Genomic DNA, 21,881 nt, shown 5'->3' with positions numbered 1-21,881 from the left:
TTCCCCAAGGCGGCAGCGGTGTCTGCTCGCAGTGCCCCCGAGGCGGCGGTGTCCGCTCACTGTTCCCCCCAGGCGGCGGGGCCCGCTCATGATGTTTTCGAAGCGGCGGTGCCGTGACACTGATAGATAGATAGATAGATAGATAGAATGACCTATTTAGTCTGAATAGATAAACTTGCCCTTAGTAGTTAAACCTGCAGTGTTTTCCTCTGTTTGCAGCAGTTTAAAACTGTTCATGAAACAGCCTCAGTTTTATTTTTATTACAAGCAGTTGTGAAGACCTTAGGGAAGGTTATTATATGAAAACAGCCATCAATCTTAACACTGTATACCTCTGGGGAAGCGTCACATTGCATGCTCATTAAAGATTCATCACACATTTTGAAACATCGGCGGAGATATTGATCCTCGATGACACTGATCATCAAAGAATTTCTGTAGATGAAAGAAAGATTGAGTGACGGCTATTCAAATCTGCTGATTTTAACTAGCACACTAATACAATGTGAGAAAATGAAAGGCAGATGCCAATATCATTACACTGATATGATCAATGGTGTTTCTTTAATTCTGCGTTCAAAGCACAAAGGCATCAGTTTTGAGCTAATGTGTCAGAATAGTCAAATTTCACTCTTAGTAATGAGTCACAAGCCCAAACAGATGACATGATTGTAAACACAGTGGCGAGAGGGTTGATAGCTAAACCATGTGACTTGACTTGCTGCCTAGACAGCATCCTAATCGTCATGGAAACTCTTAAGTGCACGATTTGAAGTGTTCTGCATAGTCAGCAACAACTTCACTACCTACACAAATAGTTCTTTGCATGCTATTTCAATTGATTTCATAAGTGATATCATTGCACTCTAAAAAATGCTGGGTTAAAAAGGGACAAACCCAGCTATTGGGTTGTTTTGACCCAGCGGTTGGGATGTTTTGAGCCCAACCGCTGGGTCAAAACAACCCAATAGCTGGGTTTGTCCCTTTTTAACGCAGCGCTGGGTTATATTTAACCCAGCATTTTTTAGAGTGTAGCATGTTGCTAAGCTAAAGCAACAATGCTTTAATGAAAATGAAAACAAAAAACTGTCATTTTCATCAACTAGTTGATATATAAGTTCATTTATATTCAACATTTCTTTCACCTCATCCACCATCTTTGACTGGGGAAAACAATGCTAAATGCTAATAATAGCATGCAACTAACCATATAGACATTGAGAACAACTGATTTAAAGGTTGTAGAGAAAATGTCATCCTAAATCATACGTCTTTGCTCCTCAGGTTGGAGGGAACAGAAGAAAAATTCCGGAACAGAGAGAGCAGGCCTGAAGATCTGCAGACAATAGCCGAACTGAAGGATATGGTGACTGAGAGAGAATCTTTGGTCAAGAAACTGGTGGTACGAGCACTTTTAAGAAGTGTGACATCCTCATTTACAATATATGAGGTTTATTGTGAAATTTCTCAGCTGTGAATCTTTTATACAAGACGAGGTGTCCCACGGGTGCTCTGTCCTGCTGAGATTAGCAGAGCCTCGCAAGACTGGAGGGAGAGATCTATTTCAGAGCAGACAGCCCTGCTGAAAAAGACCAGCTTAATCCTGCTCTAGACACAGCGACAGCCGTTTTTTCTATATAATTCACTCCTTAAAACAATAGATGTTTATGAAAAATACTTTCTTTGCTAATAAAAATAGCAAACTAAAATGCGTTACACTCTAAAAAATGCTGGGTTAAATATAACCCAGCGCTGCGTTAAAAAGGGACAAACCCAGCTATTGGGTTGTTTTGACCCAGCGGTTGGGATGTTTTGAGCCCAACCGCTGGGTCAAAACAACCCAATAGCTGGGTTTGTCCCTTTTTAACGCAGCGCTGGGTTATATTTAACCCAGCATTTTTTAGAGTGTAGCATGTTGCTAAGCTAAAGCAACAATGCTTTAATGAAAATGAAAACAAAAAACTGTCATTTTCATCAACTAGTTGATATATAAGTTCATTTATATTCAACATTTCTTTCACCTCATCCACCATCTTTGACTGGGGAAAACAATGCTAAATGCTAATAATAGCATGCAACTAACCATATAGACATTGAGAACAACTGATTTAAAGGTTGTAGAGAAAATGTCATCCTAAATCATACGTCTTTGCTCCTCAGGTTGGAGGGAACAGAAGAAAAATTCCGGAACAGAGAGAGCAGGCCTGAAGATCTGCAGACAATAGCCGAACTGAAGGATATGGTGACTGAGAGAGAATCTTTGGTCAAGAAACTGGTGGTACGAGCACTTTTAAGAAGTGTGACATCCTCATTTACAATATATGAGGTTTATTGTGAAATTTCTCAGCTGTGAATCTTTTATACAAGACGAGGTGTCCCACGGGTGCTCTGTCCTGCTGAGATTAGCAGAGCCTCGCAAGACTGGAGGGAGAGATCTATTTCAGAGCAGACAGCCCTGCTGAAAAAGACCAGCTTAATCCTGCTCTAGACACAGCGACAGCCGTTTTTTCTATATAATTCACTCCTTAAAACAATAGATGTTTATGAAAAATACTTTCTTTGCTAATAAAAATAGCAAACTAAAATGCGTTAAATGTTTGGCACCTATGTTTCTTGTATCTTTCCAATTTGGACTGCAATAAAATTACACTAACACCTGCTAAAATTACACCAGCTGTGCTGGTCTTTTCGACAGAGAATTCACCTGAAGCATTGAAATTAAAACCATTTAAATTCAGTGATACATGCAAATGATTACGAATGAAGTTGAATGCAGTTCAGTTAATTAGCTGAACTGAACCAAAGCTGAAATGAAAATAACATAGATATGGTTTGATATTGAAGATTATATAACTGTTGTAACTTGTAGCTTCGGACGTCCCGAGTTCGAGTCCCGGCTCGTGGACCTTTCCCGATCCTGTCCCCCTCTCTCGCTCCCGCTTCACTTCCTGTCCAGCTACTGCCCTAAAAAATCAAAAATAAAACAGGCTTCCTATTTAAAAATAAATGAAACAGGCTTCCATTGATATGTGATATTTGATGAATGTAAAGAAGAAAATATGAAGAAACTTTGAATATCAAATGGGATTAAAATTATGTCACTTTAAATTCATTTTGTCCTTTATAATGACAGTTTAATATTAATTTGAGGAACATAAATGGTGGTGAGAACACCATTTAATTAAAATGTATGTTTTTAATGGGAAAACAAATTCACATTTTATCATGGCTATTTTTGTGATTTTATAAAAAATATATATTTTCGAATTAAAATAGAATTTCGTAACGTATGGACATGTATAATGCACATACAAAAAAATATAAAAATATATTAAACAATTTGACCATTTTTATCATCGCATGAAATAGTATTTTTAATAGAAGCTTAATTTTTTTAATTAATTTTTATTTATATATTTAAGCTTGCAGAACACTTAGTAGCAGATGTTTTTGTTTAGTCACATGTTCTGGAGACTCTTATATCAGTGGTGTTATAATGTCCATGAGTATCATGAGAGAATCTATTTTTCCTTCCAGGATGACAAAAAGTTTTACCAGCTGGAGCTTGTCAACAGAGAGACCAACTTCAACAAAATATTCAACACAAACCCAAATGTTGGTGTCATTAACCCTCTTGTTAAGGTAAGAGTTCTTCTTTGTACTCTACTATGTCCTTGTGTGTGGAGCTGGTAGTTGGTTAGTTTAAGATGTAGTTGCTGGTCCAAAACCTAGTGATCTGATTAGGCTCCATTTTAGTTTGGATGCTGGCTGTTCGCATGGCATACACTCTTTTCAAATAGCTTTGCAGAGCACAAAGAAATTGAATAAAATGCATGTTTATATGTGTATATACATCCCCTTAACATCGTTTCAAATATATAAACAGTAGACACCGAGGCAGCTCACTAAGTTTTGGAAATGATAGCAGTGAATGGTGCTTGATAGTTCATCTTGAATGTAATTTCTTACACTGTATCCTAGCCAGACATGACACAAAAAAGCAAAAAGTGATTAATTACTTATGTACATTGCTAATTGGAGTTCCCAACCTGCTGCAACAGATGTGGTGGCGGTCGTTTGGTTCCACAGTGAAATCTCAGTGGATCAAAATCCTGTTTTTCAGCTGTATATTAAACATCATATATGCTCTGATTACTATGAAAATGACTTCAGCAGATGTGTTGTGCCTGGTTAGAATGGAGTGTGTAATCAAAGGCAATACAACTGACATGCCTGACTGGAGTTCATTGGAAAAACTGTTCACTGGAAGCATGCTGGAGCTCTTACACACACACACACACACACACACATTATTAAAAGGATTGTTCTCCCAAAAATGAATATTCTGACATCATTTTCTCACCCTCATGTCATTCCAAGCATGCAATGCTAACAGAAGAAATTATTATATTGTACCGGATGGTTTCTTTCATGCAGCTGTAATGAATGGGGACTGAAGCTTTCAAGCTTAAAAAAAGCACACAAAGTCCATATTAAATGAAATGTTCTTTTCATTTTATTTTTTAGTCTGACATGTAATACTACCACACCACCAATGCTAAAAATATTGTATTAATTATTTTATACTAAAATAATTTAATATACTGAAGTATTTATTAGTATTTTAATATTTTGAGTTAGTGTTTAATTTTATATTTGCAGTTTTAATTTAAATTTTAGCTTGTCTTAGTATTTTTTTGTGTGTCTTTTTTATAATTTTTTACAAATATTTCCATTTAGCTTTGTTTCAGTTTTAGAATTTTTGTGCTTAAATAAGAACTTAACTTAAATGTATTTATTTTATTTATTTGCCAAGGCAACATTTAAGTTTAAGTTAAATATATTTATAGTTTATTTCAGATTTTTTTACAATTTAGATTTCATTTTGGATATTTTTAGTGAGTCAGTGAATGTGAATGATTCACTTTTGAATCGTTCTGATTCAGGAACAATGTTACCAAATAACTTCTGTTCATCTGATCTTTAAAGCTATCGTATGAGCTCAGAAGACTACTTTTAGGGTTCTTTTATGGTCCGTTTGTGCCCATTTGGAAGCTTAAAAGTCTTGCAGTTGCATAGAAAAAAGCCAGTACATAATTCAAAGTCATACAGGTTTGAAACAACGCAAGGGTGAGTAAATGATGACCGAATTTTCATTTTTGAGTGAACCATCCCTTTAACTTTCTGTTTTTCCAGAGCTTAAGAGAAAATGATGTTTGTTCCATAAGTCACAGCAGTTCCTGACCCAGTCTAAACAATGTCATTCTGTTTGACCAGATATTTCACTGTTGCCCTCATCTATGTTCTATAACTTCCAAGTGTCGTTGATTACATGTGCATATACTGTATGTGTGTGTGTTCACGTGTGATTGTCAGTGTGTCTCGTTACTCTGCGTTCTCTTCCTGTTTAGACATCCAGTTCTTCTTTGCTTTCCAAGCCATTCTTCTTTCAGTCTGAAATTTTCAACAGCCTCTTCCTCTGACACATCTCTATTCGACTCATTTTGATTTGATTGGCTGAGATGCTTCCTCTGCTGAGTGTTGCGAGCTTCAGGGTGGGCATTTGTTAGGAAGCAATCATTGGGAGAACCTCTTAAAAATGGAGCATCAAGCTCTCCCAACTTCCTTTTTTTGTTTGCTTTTCTTGTCATCCTATGTAGCAAAAGCGAAAGAACGACAAATCAGCCACCCGATTCAGCAGCTCGGCCAATCTTAGGGCCAATGTGGAGGCTTCCGGGACAGGGAGCGGCCAGCCCCAGCCCAACCGCCTCGAGCCCATCCCCAACTCCCCCATTCACCAGCTGGAGCCTAACACGAGCAAACCCTTGTCCCCACCAACCCCTCTCACCGAACCCAAGAAATTGACGAGGTGAGGCGCACCTCATCACGGCAGACGCCTCGCTCTCTGCACCACAGGCCAGCAGACGAACACACCAGCACACTGAAAACCAGCCGCCCACTTTTCTAGAGGCAGCTGTTGTATCCCTTTTATGTGCCAAGGACATGCACACAGAAACTTCTGATGGTTTGCTTTGTGTTTGCATCTCCCAGGCTCCTCTCTGCCTAACAGAGAGCGGGAAAGCAGGAACTACGGGTCCGATCTCCTCTGAAACAAGTAATTAACTTGAATAAGAAGTGCGTCGCCCTGATCTCAGACTTGGTCCATGTTACAATTCTTATTTGGATTGGTGCTATTTGAAGGGTGTGCTGCTTTTTGGGGTGAGACATGGGAGAATTTAAGTTGGTGAGCAAAAAGTCCTTCACATTGACTTTTTATTTTATTTTTGTAATCGATACCCTTGCTCGGAATGGAATACTACCATACTACACATGCTAAAAATATTTAGTATGCATGGAATACTATACTTTCCAAAATGTGCAGTATACAACAGAGCATATTATGCTGGGTTCTGTATCCAATCATGCAATGCTCTCGGTTTAACCTTTTAATTTCCATGATGAATGAGCATCTCTTTTTTTTTCTTCTTTTTAATAATTTCAATAATTTTATGGCATTTTACACTAAATGTCATTTTATTATATATATATTTTTTTTTCATTTTATTTATATACTAGTATAGTATTTATTAATATTTTGAATTCTTTTATTTTTAATATTTAATTTTTTTAATATTTCTATTTAGCTTTAATTGATTTTATTTCAGATTTAGTTTTAGTGATTTTAGTACTTCAGCTTTAACTTATTACAGTTAGTTGCAAAAGTGACATTTGTTATGTTTTATTTCTAATAATTTAATTTCTAATGTAATATTTTATTTTATTTAAGCCTTATTTTAACTAACACAATTTTTATTAGTTTTAGTTCTATTTAGTTTTAGTCAAGAACAACACTGTACCAAATTATGTAATTATATCAAAAAAGCTTTTATTCATTTCGGAGTTGCTTACTGCATACTGCTTGTTTAATTAAACATGCAGCTTAATGCAGTCATGCTAACAATGTAGCATACTATTTTCTGAATCATTCTCATTGCATATTGCATCCTTTTTCATACTGTTTTCCAACAATAGTAAGTAATATACTGTGTACACCGTATGCAAGAAGCTAGCATTCCATTCCGAACGCAGGCAAATAAAAGGGATACTTGAGCTTTTTCCTAACACTGATGTACATGTATGCTTAATGTTATTTTCTGAAGTCCCATACATGAGCTTTGGAAATGGCATTGGAATGCAAATGGGAGCATGTGTCCCCACTGTCACAGTGCATGCTGGGAGTTGGCGTCTGTCTCTGTGTTGTGTTTTCTGTTCGTTATGGAAGTTATATGACTCATCTGTTACGTAATGTCTTTTTATTGTCTTTGAAGACCACACTGCATCAGAGAGAATGAATATTTTAATTTAGCAATATTTTATATTTGGAAAAAAATATTCATTTTCCATAATATACGGTTTTGCATCTGTGTGAACATGTAAGTTACACTGTATCAGGCTTCTTATACTCTTTAAATACAATATTTCCACTCTTTTTCAACAATAAACCTTTGCCTATGGCTCTGCTTTTGCAGTTGGCATGTTTTGAGAGGTGACCGTATCATGCATGCTTTGCTGTCACTGTTACAGCTGCTCTTGACCCAAGAAGTATCATCTCGTCTGAAGCACCATTGTGCTTGTTTCCTTGCATGCTGGTGTGAATGTAAAAAAGGTGCAAGTGCTCTCACACACAGTCTATCCTGTTCAGTTCATGTCATGGTGACATTTGGTCCACTTAGCAACTGAACTAGAGTCACTTTTTAATATACGAGTGGGGTCCTTTCTTATATTCAAAAATCTGTTGTCATTTTAAAAGAATTATGTTTTAGAGGCCCTTCACACAGTGTTCTTGCACTTGAGCTCAAAATAAATTTATTTATTTTCTATTTGTAATTTGGGAAAATGAAAAAAAAAAAAAAAAGATTTTTTCAAAAAATACTGATTACACATTTACATCTAGTCAAATGCTCTCTAGAAGAACAATTAGAATATTATTTTAAATGTTTTATGAAAAATTGACTTTTTGATCTACCAAAAGTCCTGTTTTTATAGGAAATATGTTAACAGCAATTTAATCTTAAAAAAAAAACAAAAAAGAAAACAGCTAGATGCATCACAATGGTCAAAGACATCCATCCAACACGTGTTTACGTAAACTAATGATTTTTTTAAAAAGTGCTATTTGTAATTTGACACTTGAGTTTCGTGGCTTTTAGTCAATATGTGTTTGCTTCAAGGCCATCTATATGCTAATGTACTCCTAAAAATTGACAGAATTCACTTTTAGTAGATATGCACATTTAAAATACAGTCTGGTCAAATTGAGAGAAAAAAAAAGATTTTTACACATTTATGTCTGGTCAAATGCTCTCTAGAATGAGAATTAGGTTATTATTTAAAATGTACTCAAAGTCCTGTTTAATATAAATGTCAACTCCAATTTCAGTGTTTGAGTTTTTTTTTTTTTTTTAACAGCTAGATGCATCACAGTGGTCAAAGAAGTCCATCTAGCATGTTCACATAAACCAATGATTTTTAAAAGTGCTATTTGTAATTTGGCACCTGAAGTTTGTGGCTTGTAGTCGACATGTGTTTGCTTTCAGGCAATTTATATGCAAATGTACTCCTAAATGTTAACAAAATTCACTTTTAACAGATATTCACATTAAAATATACTGTCTGAGAAAACAGAAAAGAAAAAAAAAAGATTACAAAAAAAAATGTCTCAGTCAAATGCTGTCTAAAACGAGAATTAGGTTATTATTATTTTTTTTTTAAATGGACAATCCTTTTTATATGACTTGTACAAATTTCCAGTTTTAATTAGTGGTTTCTATTGGGTTTTTAAAAATTAAATTCAAGGTGCGAGAATAAGCTAGATGTGTCATGATGATCAAACACATCCGTCTAGCATGTTTACATAAACCAATGATTGAAAATAGTGCAAAAATGCTGTGTGAACAGCCATCAGAATGCATTAAAAATTGCATAATTCACAGTGTTTTTGCATAGATGCCAATTTGCCTCTAAATAAGTCAAAAGACCTGTTTGCAGCTCTGTTTCAAACACTGAATTTGTGTCTATTGATGGATTTTAATTGCCTTGTCTGGTGGCATGACTCAAACTTTTCAAACTACTTTCACATAAGTGTAATAAATGATATATTTATCAGTCCATAGTTTCTGAATTAAATGGCACTGTCGCATAACGTCAGACACATTCTAGGGCTGCACAATTAATAGAATTTCTAAACGTGATTACAATTACGGATGCCACAATTATGTAATCGTTCAAAGCGGCAATTAATTGTTCAAAGTCCACTTATGTTATTCTGAGTGCTTAAGATGTTTTTTTCTTTTTACATGTTATCTTAAAGGTTTTTCCATTGTTTTACTACATTTTAGTTGTAGTATAACTTTATAATACCATGCATATTTTTACTAAATTCTGTTATTTAAAGAAGAAACCAATTCAATGTATAGTTAACATTTGAGGCTTAATACTATAGAAAAGCAATAAATGTTTTTCAGTTTGAGTGTTTTCAGCTTGTTTATTTTCATATAAAAATATGGCATGCAGTTGCTTCAAACAATGGAATAAACATCATTTAAAATAAATTGTAATTAATTGTAATTACAATTTCAAGGGAATAATCGACAATTATGATTTTTGTCATAATCGTGCAGCCCTAATACATTCTCAAAAATAAATGGTACAAAAGTTGTCACTGGGGCAGTACCCTTTTAAAAAGGTACACCTCTGTACCTTATTTACCCCTAAAGGGTGCATATTAGTACTTAAATGGTACATATTAGTTACTTTTTAATGGGTACCACCCCAGTGACAGCTTTTATACCTTTTTCTGAGAATGTGTTATGCACATCAACATCTCAAAACATCAAGCTACAATCTGATTAGCTGGCTTTAAGTGGTTTCCAGAAGGCAGGGGCTACAGGTTTTGATCTTTTTGATTCCAATTTACTTCCTGAATTTGAATTGTTTGAACAAATTCAAATTTGAATGTAAGGAGATTAAAATGAATTGAAGTTCAAAGAAATCCATGTGACTGTGACTTTAAAGTTTGAATGTTCTTGTTTGATAAATTTGAAGATGGATGGATGGATAGATGGATGGATGGATCGATCCATCCATCTATCCATCCATCCATCTATCTCTCTTTCCTTCTTTTCTCTAACTCAGACTCTTCAGACTTCCAGACGTTAAACTCTTCTTAAAGGGATAGTTCACCCAAAAATGAAAATTTGATGTTTATCTGCTTACCCCCAGGGCATCCAAGATGTAGGTGACTTTGTTTCTTCAGTAGAACACAAATGAAGATTTTTAACTCAAACCGTTGCAGTCTGTCAGTCATATAATGGAAGTGAATGGGAATCACGGCTTTGAGAGCCAAACAAACATACACAAACAAAACCAAATTAAACCCTGCGGCTCGTGACGATACATTGATGGTGTAAAGACACGAAACGATCGGTCTGTGCAAATGGACATTGACACTCTATCTACAATCTCAGTTAGGAGTGTCAATGGTCCATTTGAGAGATAGGTGGCGGTAATGCACTTATAAGTCTGCGATCCGCCGTAAAGCAAGAAGAAGAAGAAGACGCGTCACGCGCCGGCTATTGAGAACAGATAAACATCAATTTTTCATTTTTGGGTGAACTATCCCTTTAAGAAGCAGGAAGGAGACATCAGCCAGCCGTCATCGTGCTGCAAACGTTCAGAGTCAGTGGTAGCCCAGACATCAGTCAGTCAATCAGTCAGTCAGTCAGCATTTCAACCACACAGCTGAGCTACCTGAAAAAACCTTGGCTTGCAGCTTATAAAAGCTCTTTCCTCAGAATAAACAATGAAATGTTCTGCAGTAGAGAGGGACAAATAAAAAGTGTTTCTATAAACGTTGACTTGCAGGCTAAATTAATCAGGATTGAAAGCGGGTTCTGGTACTAGAAGAACTTGGAAAGAGCTGGAGGTTCTATCTTCATATACATATACAGATGTATTTATTTTGCAAAATATGATAAAACAGTAATATAGTTTAAATTGTATTAACATTTTTATGATAAATACCTGTTTTCTGTGTAATATTACAGTGTAATTAAGAAGTAAAAAAAACAGCATTTATTCAAAATAGAAATCTTTTGTAACATTATAAATGTCTTTACTGTCATTTTTGATCAGTTTAATTGCTGAATAAAATAATTTTAAAAAATCCAACTGACCTGAACTTTTGAACAGTCTGAGGAGATAAACTCATTTGTTTCTTTAACAAATAACAGAAATTTCCTTCTTTTTTTTTTATGTTGATACTATGATCATTTGTACCATATTCATAACTATGGTATTTACATGACACGTACCATTGTACCTTTTTGCAAGTGTAATGGGCTATTGATATCACTCTGTTCCTGGGATCTCATTAAAAAAACAGAAAAAATACACACACACACACACATACTTACGGTTTATGAGGACTCTCCGTAGGCGTAATGGTTTTTATACTGTACAAACTGTATTTTTTACTGCCTTACACCAACCCTACACCTAAACCTACCCCTTACAGAAAACTACTGGCAATTTTTGAATTTCATAAAACACCATTTTGTATGTTTTTTTAAGCCTTTTGTTTTATGGGGACACATTTGTGTCCTCATAAACCATACCAGTACACACACATACACAAAATAAAGTAAAATAAAATAAAAACACATGAACAGGACAATCAACTGGTTTGCTACGCTTTGAAGTTTTCAGTACTGAGAAAAGCTGTAGATTAGCCCAGACTACAGTTAGCAGTGGTTTTGTAATTCTCTCCATGTCTCTTACTGTCTTTTTTCTGTTTTTTTCCCTCTATCTCTGTCTCTCTCTTTCTGTTTGTTTTTTTCCTCAGCCCTCCTGAAGGAGAAGAATCACCCGTCACCTCTCCAGACCCCCAGAGACAAGAATGGTTCGCTCAGTACTTCTCCTTCTGACTTTTGCAATTAAAGAGCATGTCGACCAAACCAAACAAAAAAAGACAAAAAAAAAAGATATATTATTTAACAAAACATCCTTTCATTTGTTTTTTTTTCTTCTCCCCAATGTGAATGGGTTTCTTGTTTATACAGTGATGATAGGTATGTTTGACATTTCATTTACTGCAGTTTCTATAGAGTGGTGCATACGCTGCTAATTACTATTTGTTAAAAGAGAAAAAACAACAACAACAGTATTGTCTCCTCTGTATCTAATTTTAGAATGCCACCGTAATGACTTTGTTACAGCTGCATTATCCATTTTGGTAGGATTAAACTGTTTGTATGGTTGTCTCAACACAGAATGTGTGTGTATATGTATATATATATATATATATATATATGTATATGTATAATAAAAATGTCTATGATCTGCAGAATGGAACATAAGAGAGAACAAAGGCTGTTATTAATATTTTAATTTATTTAATATTTTTTATTGCATTCATTTAAATGTGTAATAACAGTTTAAATATCTATTATTTTTGCAGAACCATTTAGGCTAATTAATTTAATTATTTAAAGTTATGTATATAAGTTATTTAGAATTTAAGTAAATACTTTTTCCTTAATATAATAGTAATAATACAAAAAAAAAAAAAACATGGATAAGTGCATTATCTGTGTCATTTCATACCAACCTCCATAAAACTTAAAAAGGACTTTAATACTGGCGGTCAGTGGGCGATGCGTCGAAGTTATCGACTTCCGCATGGCACGTTTTCCTTTCACTGGGTTGTACCAAGTTCAGAAACGGGGGGTGTAATATTTATTATATGCCATATAATTGATCAGTGCCAATGTAGACATAAAAGTGACAAATCAAACAGATTATATGGTAGTGAAACTACTTTTGTAGTATTATGCAGTCTTTAGAATGAGTTATCTTGTGATAGAATTCATCATTTGTCTACACGTGCTCCCCTACAATGCAGGGAGATTAGGAATAAAGCGCCAAATCTGAAAACACGGACGGGAAGAAACCCCCATTCGTGAATGTTGTTCATACAGGCTGTGTAACAACTGCTCTTCCGTCCAGGTATGTCAAATACAGAACTGTTGGGAAGGAAATATTAATAGGGCATTTTATTATCCTTTTAGGTTTCTATTGTTTGTAAAATTTTGCTCAAGAGAGAAATACAAACAACAGAAATGGTTTGAACGCCTGTTGAATGCATGTTATTATGAGTCATGAGCTGTCAAACAGCGTGTCCTTAAATAACTTTTGTGTAGTTCTTGTATAATTATTATTCATGCAGTTTTATGAACTTAAATTAATCAAGGGACTGCATTAAAACTGCATTGTGGTTTCATAAAATTATTTGCATGCATATTTTATATTTATATTACTGGTGTATGCGTAAGAATAAATAATTATTGTGACATTTAATGAAGTGTGTCTGTTATGTGAGTGAACTTTTACCATTCAAGGAACCAAAAGCAAAGAACATATGATTTAAATTGCCTGTATTTTCATAAACATCAACACATATTGCTCTGAAACAAGGAAAAATAAACACTTTTATTGTCATTTGACTTTTTTCTTTACAATAACCTCCACAATGACAAATTGATAATTGGAGATGAGAGTAAATTAATCAAGGGACTGCATTAAAACTGCATTGTGGTTTCATAAAATTATTTGCCACTGTAGGACTGTTGGAAGTGCAAAAAGACATTAAATGGGTTTTTAAAAGGTGATAAAAAGTGTAAGGGTTATTATCGCTATGATGATTTTTTACTTAATTTTATGTATGTATGTGTTATTTTTGAAACGTAAAAAATAAACAGATTATCTAAAAATAGATAAATAAAGAGTAAATGTAATATTGTATAATTATTATTCATGCAGTTTTATGAACTTAAATTAATCAAGGGACTGCATTAAAACTGCATTGTGGTTTCATAAAATTATTTGCCACTGTAGGACTGTTGGAAGTGCAAAAAGACATTAAATGGGTTTTAAAAAGGTGATAAAAAGTGTAAGGGTTATTATCGCTATGATGATTTTTTACTTAATTTTATGTATTTATGTGTTATTTTTGAAACGTAAAAAATAAACATATTATCTAAAAATAGATAAATAAAGAGTAAATGTAATATCAGAAAACATCATGTGACTTCACATTTAATTCATACTTTTTAATGAACATGAACTACAGATCAGTTAAGCATATAATTATTCACAATGTTTCCATCATTATGAAAAACCTGGAAATATTGAGGATAAATTGTGTCAGGAAGTTTTTAGTCAATACATTTTTCTTTTTTACTTTTTCCCCTGAAAAAAAAAAATATTTAGATAAAAAGTGTACTTCATGAATGTAGTTTTCTTTCTTTCTTTCTTTCTTTTTTTGTTTTGGTCACAGATTGGTCTTGGTGAATATCTGTTAGATTCATTCAATTACTTTTACAAATCCTTGTCTAATAATCACAAATAACTTGAAAGGTCATACATTTTTCAAAAGGTGTGGGACCCCTGAATCAAATAGTTAAAATAATTTTAAAAATGTACATATTCCTTTATAAGTTCATTTTACATACAGAAAAAAATAACAATGTTAAGACTCTCCAGCTGCTATGATACAGGTGTATGAGTATGTAAGGGTTTAAAAAGATGAACTGTAATTTATGTACAGACCATCGTCCGCTGCTCTCTTGCAGAATTCTTCATGTCTGAGTGATCCGGTTCCGTCTTCAGATGAACATGATGCTCAGTCCGGATCAGGTGTCCTTCATAGGACTGGCGTTTCAGACTTATGTGATGGAGCACCACAAGAATGACATCCTACAGATCTTCCAGGAGGCCAGTGAAGATGCTCACTATCCTGTTGTAGTGAATGCCATGACCTTATTTGAGGATAATATGGAGGTTGGAGAGTGTTTCAATGCATTCCCCAACCAGGTGCTGCTTATATTTGACAATGCCCTGCACAGAGTGGCCCAGACCATATCTCAGTCGTCTTCCTCACCGCAGGAGAGTTTCAAACTCAAACACAATCTGCATGTTCGTATATCAGGTAAGCAAGTATAAGAACATCCACTCTTTTACAATGACACCTGTATCAATACTCAACAATCAGGATTTTATACAGTTTTTATGTATGTTTGTGCAACTTTCTGAACAACCTGACACAACAGCCAATAACATAAGTTTGGTGAGTTTTTGAAAGAAAAAAAAAACTTGTTGGGAAATTATTTTTTCTATTAACTAGTGGTGCAGAAATTACACCATCTTCAAATCATTTGGAGAAAATATAAGAACAAAATATTGTGTACAACATATTCCAAATCAATTATTAAAGAAGAAAAATAGAATATAATAATGATAATAATAGGAAAGAATAATCAGTAACACTTTACAATGACTATAATAATAATTTTATTGTTCAATTTTGTAAATGTATTATAATTGTTGTAATTGTAAATATAGTAATTTCTAATCTCAACTAATCACATCTTTTTTTTCTCTCTGTATGATCTCAATTAATCTCATTAAGTAATTTTCAAAGCATGATTACATGATTGTTTACTTAAATATTATTATAGAGGATATTCAAGTATATACATATTTATCATTTTCAAATGTTAAATTAAAATATATATATATATATATATATATACAGTATATATGTGTGTGTGTATATATATTATATTTCATCTATTGTATATATTCAGATAAATTAAGCATTGAAAGCTTATTTATTCAGCTTTCATATGATGTATAAATCTCAATTTTGAAAAATTGTGGTCCAGGGTCACATATAATGACATTACCTTATTAGTGAAAATAATTTTAAAGTGTTACCAACTTATCTGTCGAGGTACTTAAGTGTTTTTGGCCTCACAATAATACTGTATGTATACTCCAGGGTATCTAGACTAGAGTATATGCTATAAATATTACAGCTGTAGCAAATGAAACTATTAGGCCTGTTTATGCAAACAGTAAACAGTTCTTCTATTGCCAATATGACATGTACCTCCCAGTGATCAGAAGTGGCTTGTATATGGCTGACTGTTCTCTTGGTGTAACTGGTAGATGTGTGCTGCCATAAAGCCACAGAGTGCCTCTGACTGCTTGTTTCATTTGCTCTTGAAGGCTTGCAGCCTATTAGTTTGTCAATGCAACGTAGAGGCTGTTTCTCTCTACAGGCAATTAGACCCCAGCACACCGTGGCAGACAGCTCGTTTGTCCTGCCGCGAACCGTTTATCTGTTATCATGGTCGCTTCCTCTGATCTAGTGTCATATAACCTGCAGGATATGCTGATGTGTTTTTCTCTGTAACAACAGTCTCGTTACGCATCGGGATGTTGGCTCGCTGTGAGAGGGAGCTGGAGAGAGATCAGATGAAGCTTTGAGTAGCTGGTCAGGTCTGAGTGCAAACACTGCATGATGTAACAACAAGATGAGCAATGGCTCTGCAGGAAGGGTATTGATCCGGATCTGAGGAGAGAGAGAGAGAGAGAGAGAGGACGTCTCATGTGAGAGGTCAGATAGACACATGGGCTGTCAGAGGAAAGAACTGCTGAATGAGGCTTTAAAGGAATATTTCATGAAATAATTCTGTCAGTATTTACTGATCATCAGACTAATAATTTACAACCAGACTGGTGCTGGGTGGCAGGGTTATTATCATTAATTAACTAAAAATAAAATGTTTTTGCATGTTGTAATAAAGTAAAAATCAAATATAAAGATGAAAATAAAATAAATGCAATGTTAGCAATGTGGCCTAGGCAACTAACTGAAATGAAACATGGAAATTACTAAATGCAAATAAATAAAGCCTTAAAATGAACTAAAACGGAACAAAAAAATTTATTAAAACGAAATATTAAAATATATAAATCTAAAAAGGACAGCAATAATAAAAATGACAACAGCACATAACAAAATTACTAAAAATTAAACAAAAATGAAAACTGAAAATAAATGCCGTTTTAAAATATTATTAGTATTATTAGTAATCCTACTATTATTAGTAGTAATTATAACGACTAGAAAAAAATATTAGTGAGTGGCAATTATAACTATTAGTAAAAACTATTAGTAGCCTAAATATAAAATATTAGTAAAAACTAATATTTTACCAATTAATTAGCAATGTTATAACTAACATTACTAAACCCTAAAATTGCTAAAATGGACAGAAATATAAGTACAACTGAAATAAAATTAATTAAAACTAAATGCTAATATATAAAAAATGACCGCAATAATAAAAATGACAACAGCACATAAAATTACTAAAAATTAAACAAAAATAAAACAAAAACCAAAAATATGACAATAAATGCTATTTTAAAATATTAGTAAAAACTATAAATAATAATATTTTAAAATGGCATTTATTGTCATAATTTTGGTTTTTGTGTGTGTGTGTGTGTGTGTGTGTGTGTGTGTGTGTATGTGTATATATATACATACATACATATGTAAATAATACTAAAATAAGCATTCAGGTTATATACGGAGACCTTACGGGGGCTCCCTTTGACTTGAGCTAGTAAGCAACTACATAGCAATGCACTAAAAACTGTTCGCACTAAAACCTTAGCAATCACATTGCAGTATCCTGGCATTGTGGTGTTGACTTTTGTCTTGCCGAGGAGCACCACTCATGTAAATGAACCCATGTAAATGTTATCCATCTCTAGATGGATGTAGCCAAGACTCCGACTGCTGTAGGGAGTGTGTCAGCAATAATCTGCTGACTGACCTTTCCTGTTCCCTGGATGTTTTATCCCATTTGTGGACAAAGGAGAGATATAAATAGCCTGAGTGCAGACTCCACTCATAGATCCAGCGTGCTGTGAATATGAAAGGGGTCTGAAAATAGGACACACAGCCATAAAAAGCTCACAGACCGTTGGCCATATCACGATGAACAAGCACGTCATGTGTCTGGATGCTTTCATGCTTTGGTGAAGGTCATTAGTGAGTAATATTGTGTATCCAGGTGGTGTCTCTCAGCAAACCTGGTGGGTAAAATCATCTGTTGTCTTCCTGAAGAGGTGTGACGTGCCTGTATTATAAAGAAAGACACTCAGTAAAGGTCAGGCTGGGTGATATAGCTAATATATTGCTATCTTTCAGCCTTTTTATATTCTATATGTCAGTATTTATGTATTTGCTGTTTTTTTTTTTCAATCAAAGGAACATTTCAACTGAATAATTGTTGAATTGATTCAAAATATAGATGTTTAATACTACAAAAATCTAGTTAAAAATCATTGAGGCATGTTTTCCTCTCTGTTTTTAAATAAACCCAAAATATAGAATTTTCATTTATATCCACTAAAATAGGTGCATAGAAAACGTCTCGGTTACGTATGGTAACCCTCGTTCCCTGAAGGAGGGAACGGAAACGTCACGTCGTGACCGACGAATTGGGATATCGCTTCGATAGACCAATCTACTTCGAGTGTAAACTAAACGAGCCAATGCACATTGGCATGCAATTATTGCATCCAGCTGCCGCTGATCACAGCGTGAGTATAATAAGGCAGCAGGTGCAATGCATACCAGGTTTTCGCTGAGGAGCCGAGCCGGCGACCCGGCCGCTCAGCGGTGGTACAGCAACCGTGGCGACGGGAATAATTGCATGCCAATGTGCATTGGCTCGTTTAGTTTACACTCGAAGTAGATTGGTCTATCGAAGCGATATCCCAATTCGTCGGTCACGACGTGACTCGTAGTGACCGACTGAAAGGGAACAGCAATATTTACCCACATACACTACTGTTAAAAGGTTTGGAGTCAAATTTTTTAAAAATGCTTTTCAAAGTAGTTTCTTACGGTCAAAAATTCAGTAAAAATGGTAACATTGAGAAATATTATTAAAATATTAATAATGTTATCATTTTAATATTATACATTTAATTTTAATATTAAAATGTAATTTATTCCTGTGATGGCAATGTTGAAAACAATTTTGCTGCTTAATATTTTTGTTAAAACCATGATACATTTTTTTCTGGATTTTTAGATGAAAGTTCAAAATAACACCATTTATTTAATTTAATACATTAATTTATTTTTTGTAAAAATGTAAGAGTCTTTACTGTCATTGTTGATCAATTTAACGCATCCCTGCTTAATAAAAGAAGTTCTTTCCAAAAAAAATAAATAAATCTGAACCAAAAATTTTAAACATTATTTATTTGTTATTTCTATTTTTTACATGTAGGTAAAATATTATGGTAACACTTTACAATAATGTCCCATTAGTTAATGTTAGTTCATGTATTAACTAATATTACTTAACAATGAGCAGTACATTTGTTACAGTATTTTTTAATCTTTGTTAACGTTAGTTAATAAAAATACAAATGATCACTGTTAGTTCATGCCAGCTCAGGCCCATTAAATAATATTAACAGACACAACTTTTAATTTTAATAATGCGTTAGTAAATTTTGGAATTAACATTAACTAAGAATACTAAATGTATTAGAAGTTTTTTTCATTGCTAGTTCACGTTTACTAATATAATTAACTAATGTTAAAAAATTGAACCTTATTGTAAAGTGTTACCAGCATTATTTTACTCGCATATAAAGAAAAATTGTAATGCATGAAAAGTGGAAACATTTTGTGTACATTTTTCAGTGATTATACGAGTACTACAAACTCGAATACTGTTTGTGCTGCAGATGTTTAAATCAGAGAGACTGTTCCATTTAAAAATACCTGTTTCTAACTATGGAAATAGTTCTCAGGAATTTTGTAAAGGTTTTTTAAGAGATTTTGTTTTGTGCTTTTAAAAAAAACATTGTGTTCTTGTCTAATGACACAATCTGTTTGGGAAACACAGTGGTCAACATCCTTAAAATCAGTTTTAAAGTGCAGTTTTCACAAAGGTGCTTTTAATCAAAATCATGATCATGAATATACAGTGTTTCGTCCATCGCTATCTGCTTATCTAAAAACAGCAGACTGACGTAGAGAGGAAGAGTATGAAGATTGTTTTCGATGACGTGTAGGCTGAGAGGGGAGGCTTGTGTTTGATCCCTGAGGTATGTGGGATGGATCGTATTGCAATGTGGTGAAGCCAAATGCTTTTCTCTCATGTTCTGCAGGAGATGATTGCCGTCTCCTGTAATTACACGCTCTTCATCTGTAGCCATGCAGATTTGACTCATTCAAATAAACACACTTTACTGAAACCTATTTTCTCCACAGCCACTGCAGTCTGTGTCTATGGTTAGAGGGGAAAGAAAAACTGAGGGCAGTTTTATTGCCTAAGTAGCTTTGACATTTTTGGTTCTTCTTTCTTTTATGTTTTTCTATGATGCAACCATGACAGGGCAGGTCATATTCAAATATTGAATGTGCCTCCGATTTAAATTATTATGTAAGAAAGTGCAAGAGACTGTAACTCTGCTTTTGAACTTTTCATGAATGAAAATGCAGCGCCATCTAGCAGTAGGAGACCATAACTTCCCAAAACAGTGTCCAAGAAGTCTGGTGGAATAACACTGACACCTAGTGCTTAATATAATACATGCTTATTCCTTCAAGAGGAGTAGTTCACCCAAAAATTGTCGACGTTTGCTTTCCCTCATGTTGTTCCAATCCAGTATATGGCTTTTTCCCCTTACTACACATTTGCAGGTTTACCTATGTGTCCCGAGCTGACCAGAGATCACATTCCTAAAGCTAGAGATGTTGGCCACTTCCTGTCCGTCACGGGCACGGTCATCCGCACCAGTGTGACCAAAGTGCTGGAGTATGAGAGAGACTACATGTGCAATAAATGCAGGCACGTGTTCTCCGTGCAGGCTTCTTTTGAGCAGTTTTACACCTTCACTCCACCCACCAGCTGCCCCAATGAGGATGGATGTAATTCTTTCAAATTCACCTGCCTGTCAGGAAGTGACGCCCCTCCGGGCGCCTGCAAGGACTACCAGGAGATCAAAATCCAAGAGCAGGTGAGATGTTGTTGTTTATTCACAGACAGGCAACCTGGTGCTAAAGAAATAGTTCAGTTCAGCTTTCTTTTTCCAAGAGGGGGTTTGGCAGATTACGACTTTGAAACTCACAAAGTGTTTTTCATTTCGTGTGCCTTATGCAAGGGCGTAGAATTTAGTAGAGACACTAGGGACAATATCCAGCGACTACTAAATTGTCCCTTGCAATAATTTTGATCAAATAATTAAATGTATGTATAATCACTGTTGTAATTTCGGCCGCATCTGAAATGGGTCATACCATTGATATTGCCTGAGAAGTTAAAGTAAATACACTAGAAAACTGCACTTTCAAGAACGTACATTTAATACATGGGCGGAGTAAGAACATAAGGTAGCCTAAGTGTTTAAAACATACGTGCACAGTTCAGTAGAATGATAGAGTTTACCCTCTTTAGCTTTATGCTGTTAAACCGAAAGTACAAAGCAAACTGTTAGCTGAAATATCCATAAATGAAAAAAACAACACTGAAATCAGAGTGCAGTTTAGCTGTCAATCAGATGTGTGTGTTTGTCAGAAGTTGTGTTTGTTACTATAGCAACAGTAGGGTCCTGGGTTTGTTACCATAGATATGTATAGGTAGATTCCCCATTCGACGGTGCCAAGCATAGATGTATATATGTAGATGCCTCATTAGCGACTGTTTCTATGGGCCGCTATACGTAAGCCGTCCGCCATATTGTAACGGTCAACTTGACGTCATTCACCATATTATTCACTGAATATTCGAAAGATGCCACAATCCTGCACAGAACGGCTCAACAGCTCTGTGAGAACCTACAGTATGATGAATGACGTCAAGTTGACCGTTCCAAGATGGCGGCCGCATCTACGTGCCTGGAGCCGTCGAATGGGGCATCTATACATATCTATGGTT

At 34.6% G+C, this 21,881-nt stretch overlaps 2 protein-coding genes across 2 annotated transcripts in view; both read left to right on the top strand.

The window, feature by feature from the left end:
- Positions 1-12,320, top strand: part of LOC107743322 (protein FAM184A) — a 142,058-nt gene extending 129,738 nt beyond the window's left edge. Inside the window, exons 15-18 of the mRNA XM_016556491.1 lie at positions 1,285-1,402; positions 3,538-3,642; positions 5,661-5,869; positions 11,903-12,320. Coding sequence (XP_016411977.1) covers positions 1,285-1,402; positions 3,538-3,642; positions 5,661-5,869; positions 11,903-11,984 — 514 coding nt within the window. The 3' untranslated portion in view covers positions 11,985-12,320. The remainder of the gene's footprint in view (positions 1-1,284; positions 1,403-3,537; positions 3,643-5,660; positions 5,870-11,902) is intronic.
- A 690-nt stretch (positions 12,321-13,010) lies between these two features.
- The window catches only part of mcm9 (minichromosome maintenance 9 homologous recombination repair factor), an 18,847-nt gene continuing 9,976 nt past the window's right edge, over positions 13,011-21,881 (top strand). Inside the window, exons 1-3 of the mRNA XM_016556483.1 lie at positions 13,011-13,065; positions 14,691-15,046; positions 20,648-20,964. Of these exons, the coding sequence (XP_016411969.1) occupies positions 14,728-15,046; positions 20,648-20,964 (636 nt within the window). The 5' untranslated portion in view covers positions 13,011-13,065; positions 14,691-14,727. The remainder of the gene's footprint in view (positions 13,066-14,690; positions 15,047-20,647; positions 20,965-21,881) is intronic.

Source organism: Sinocyclocheilus rhinocerous, unplaced genomic scaffold (assembly GCF_001515625.1).
Source record: "Sinocyclocheilus rhinocerous isolate Xijiao unplaced genomic scaffold, SAMN03320098_v1.1 scaffold827, whole genome shotgun sequence".
Classification (NCBI taxonomy): Eukaryota; Metazoa; Chordata; class Actinopteri; order Cypriniformes; family Cyprinidae; genus Sinocyclocheilus; species Sinocyclocheilus rhinocerous.
This window is presented reverse-complemented; position numbering and strand designations above follow the sequence as displayed.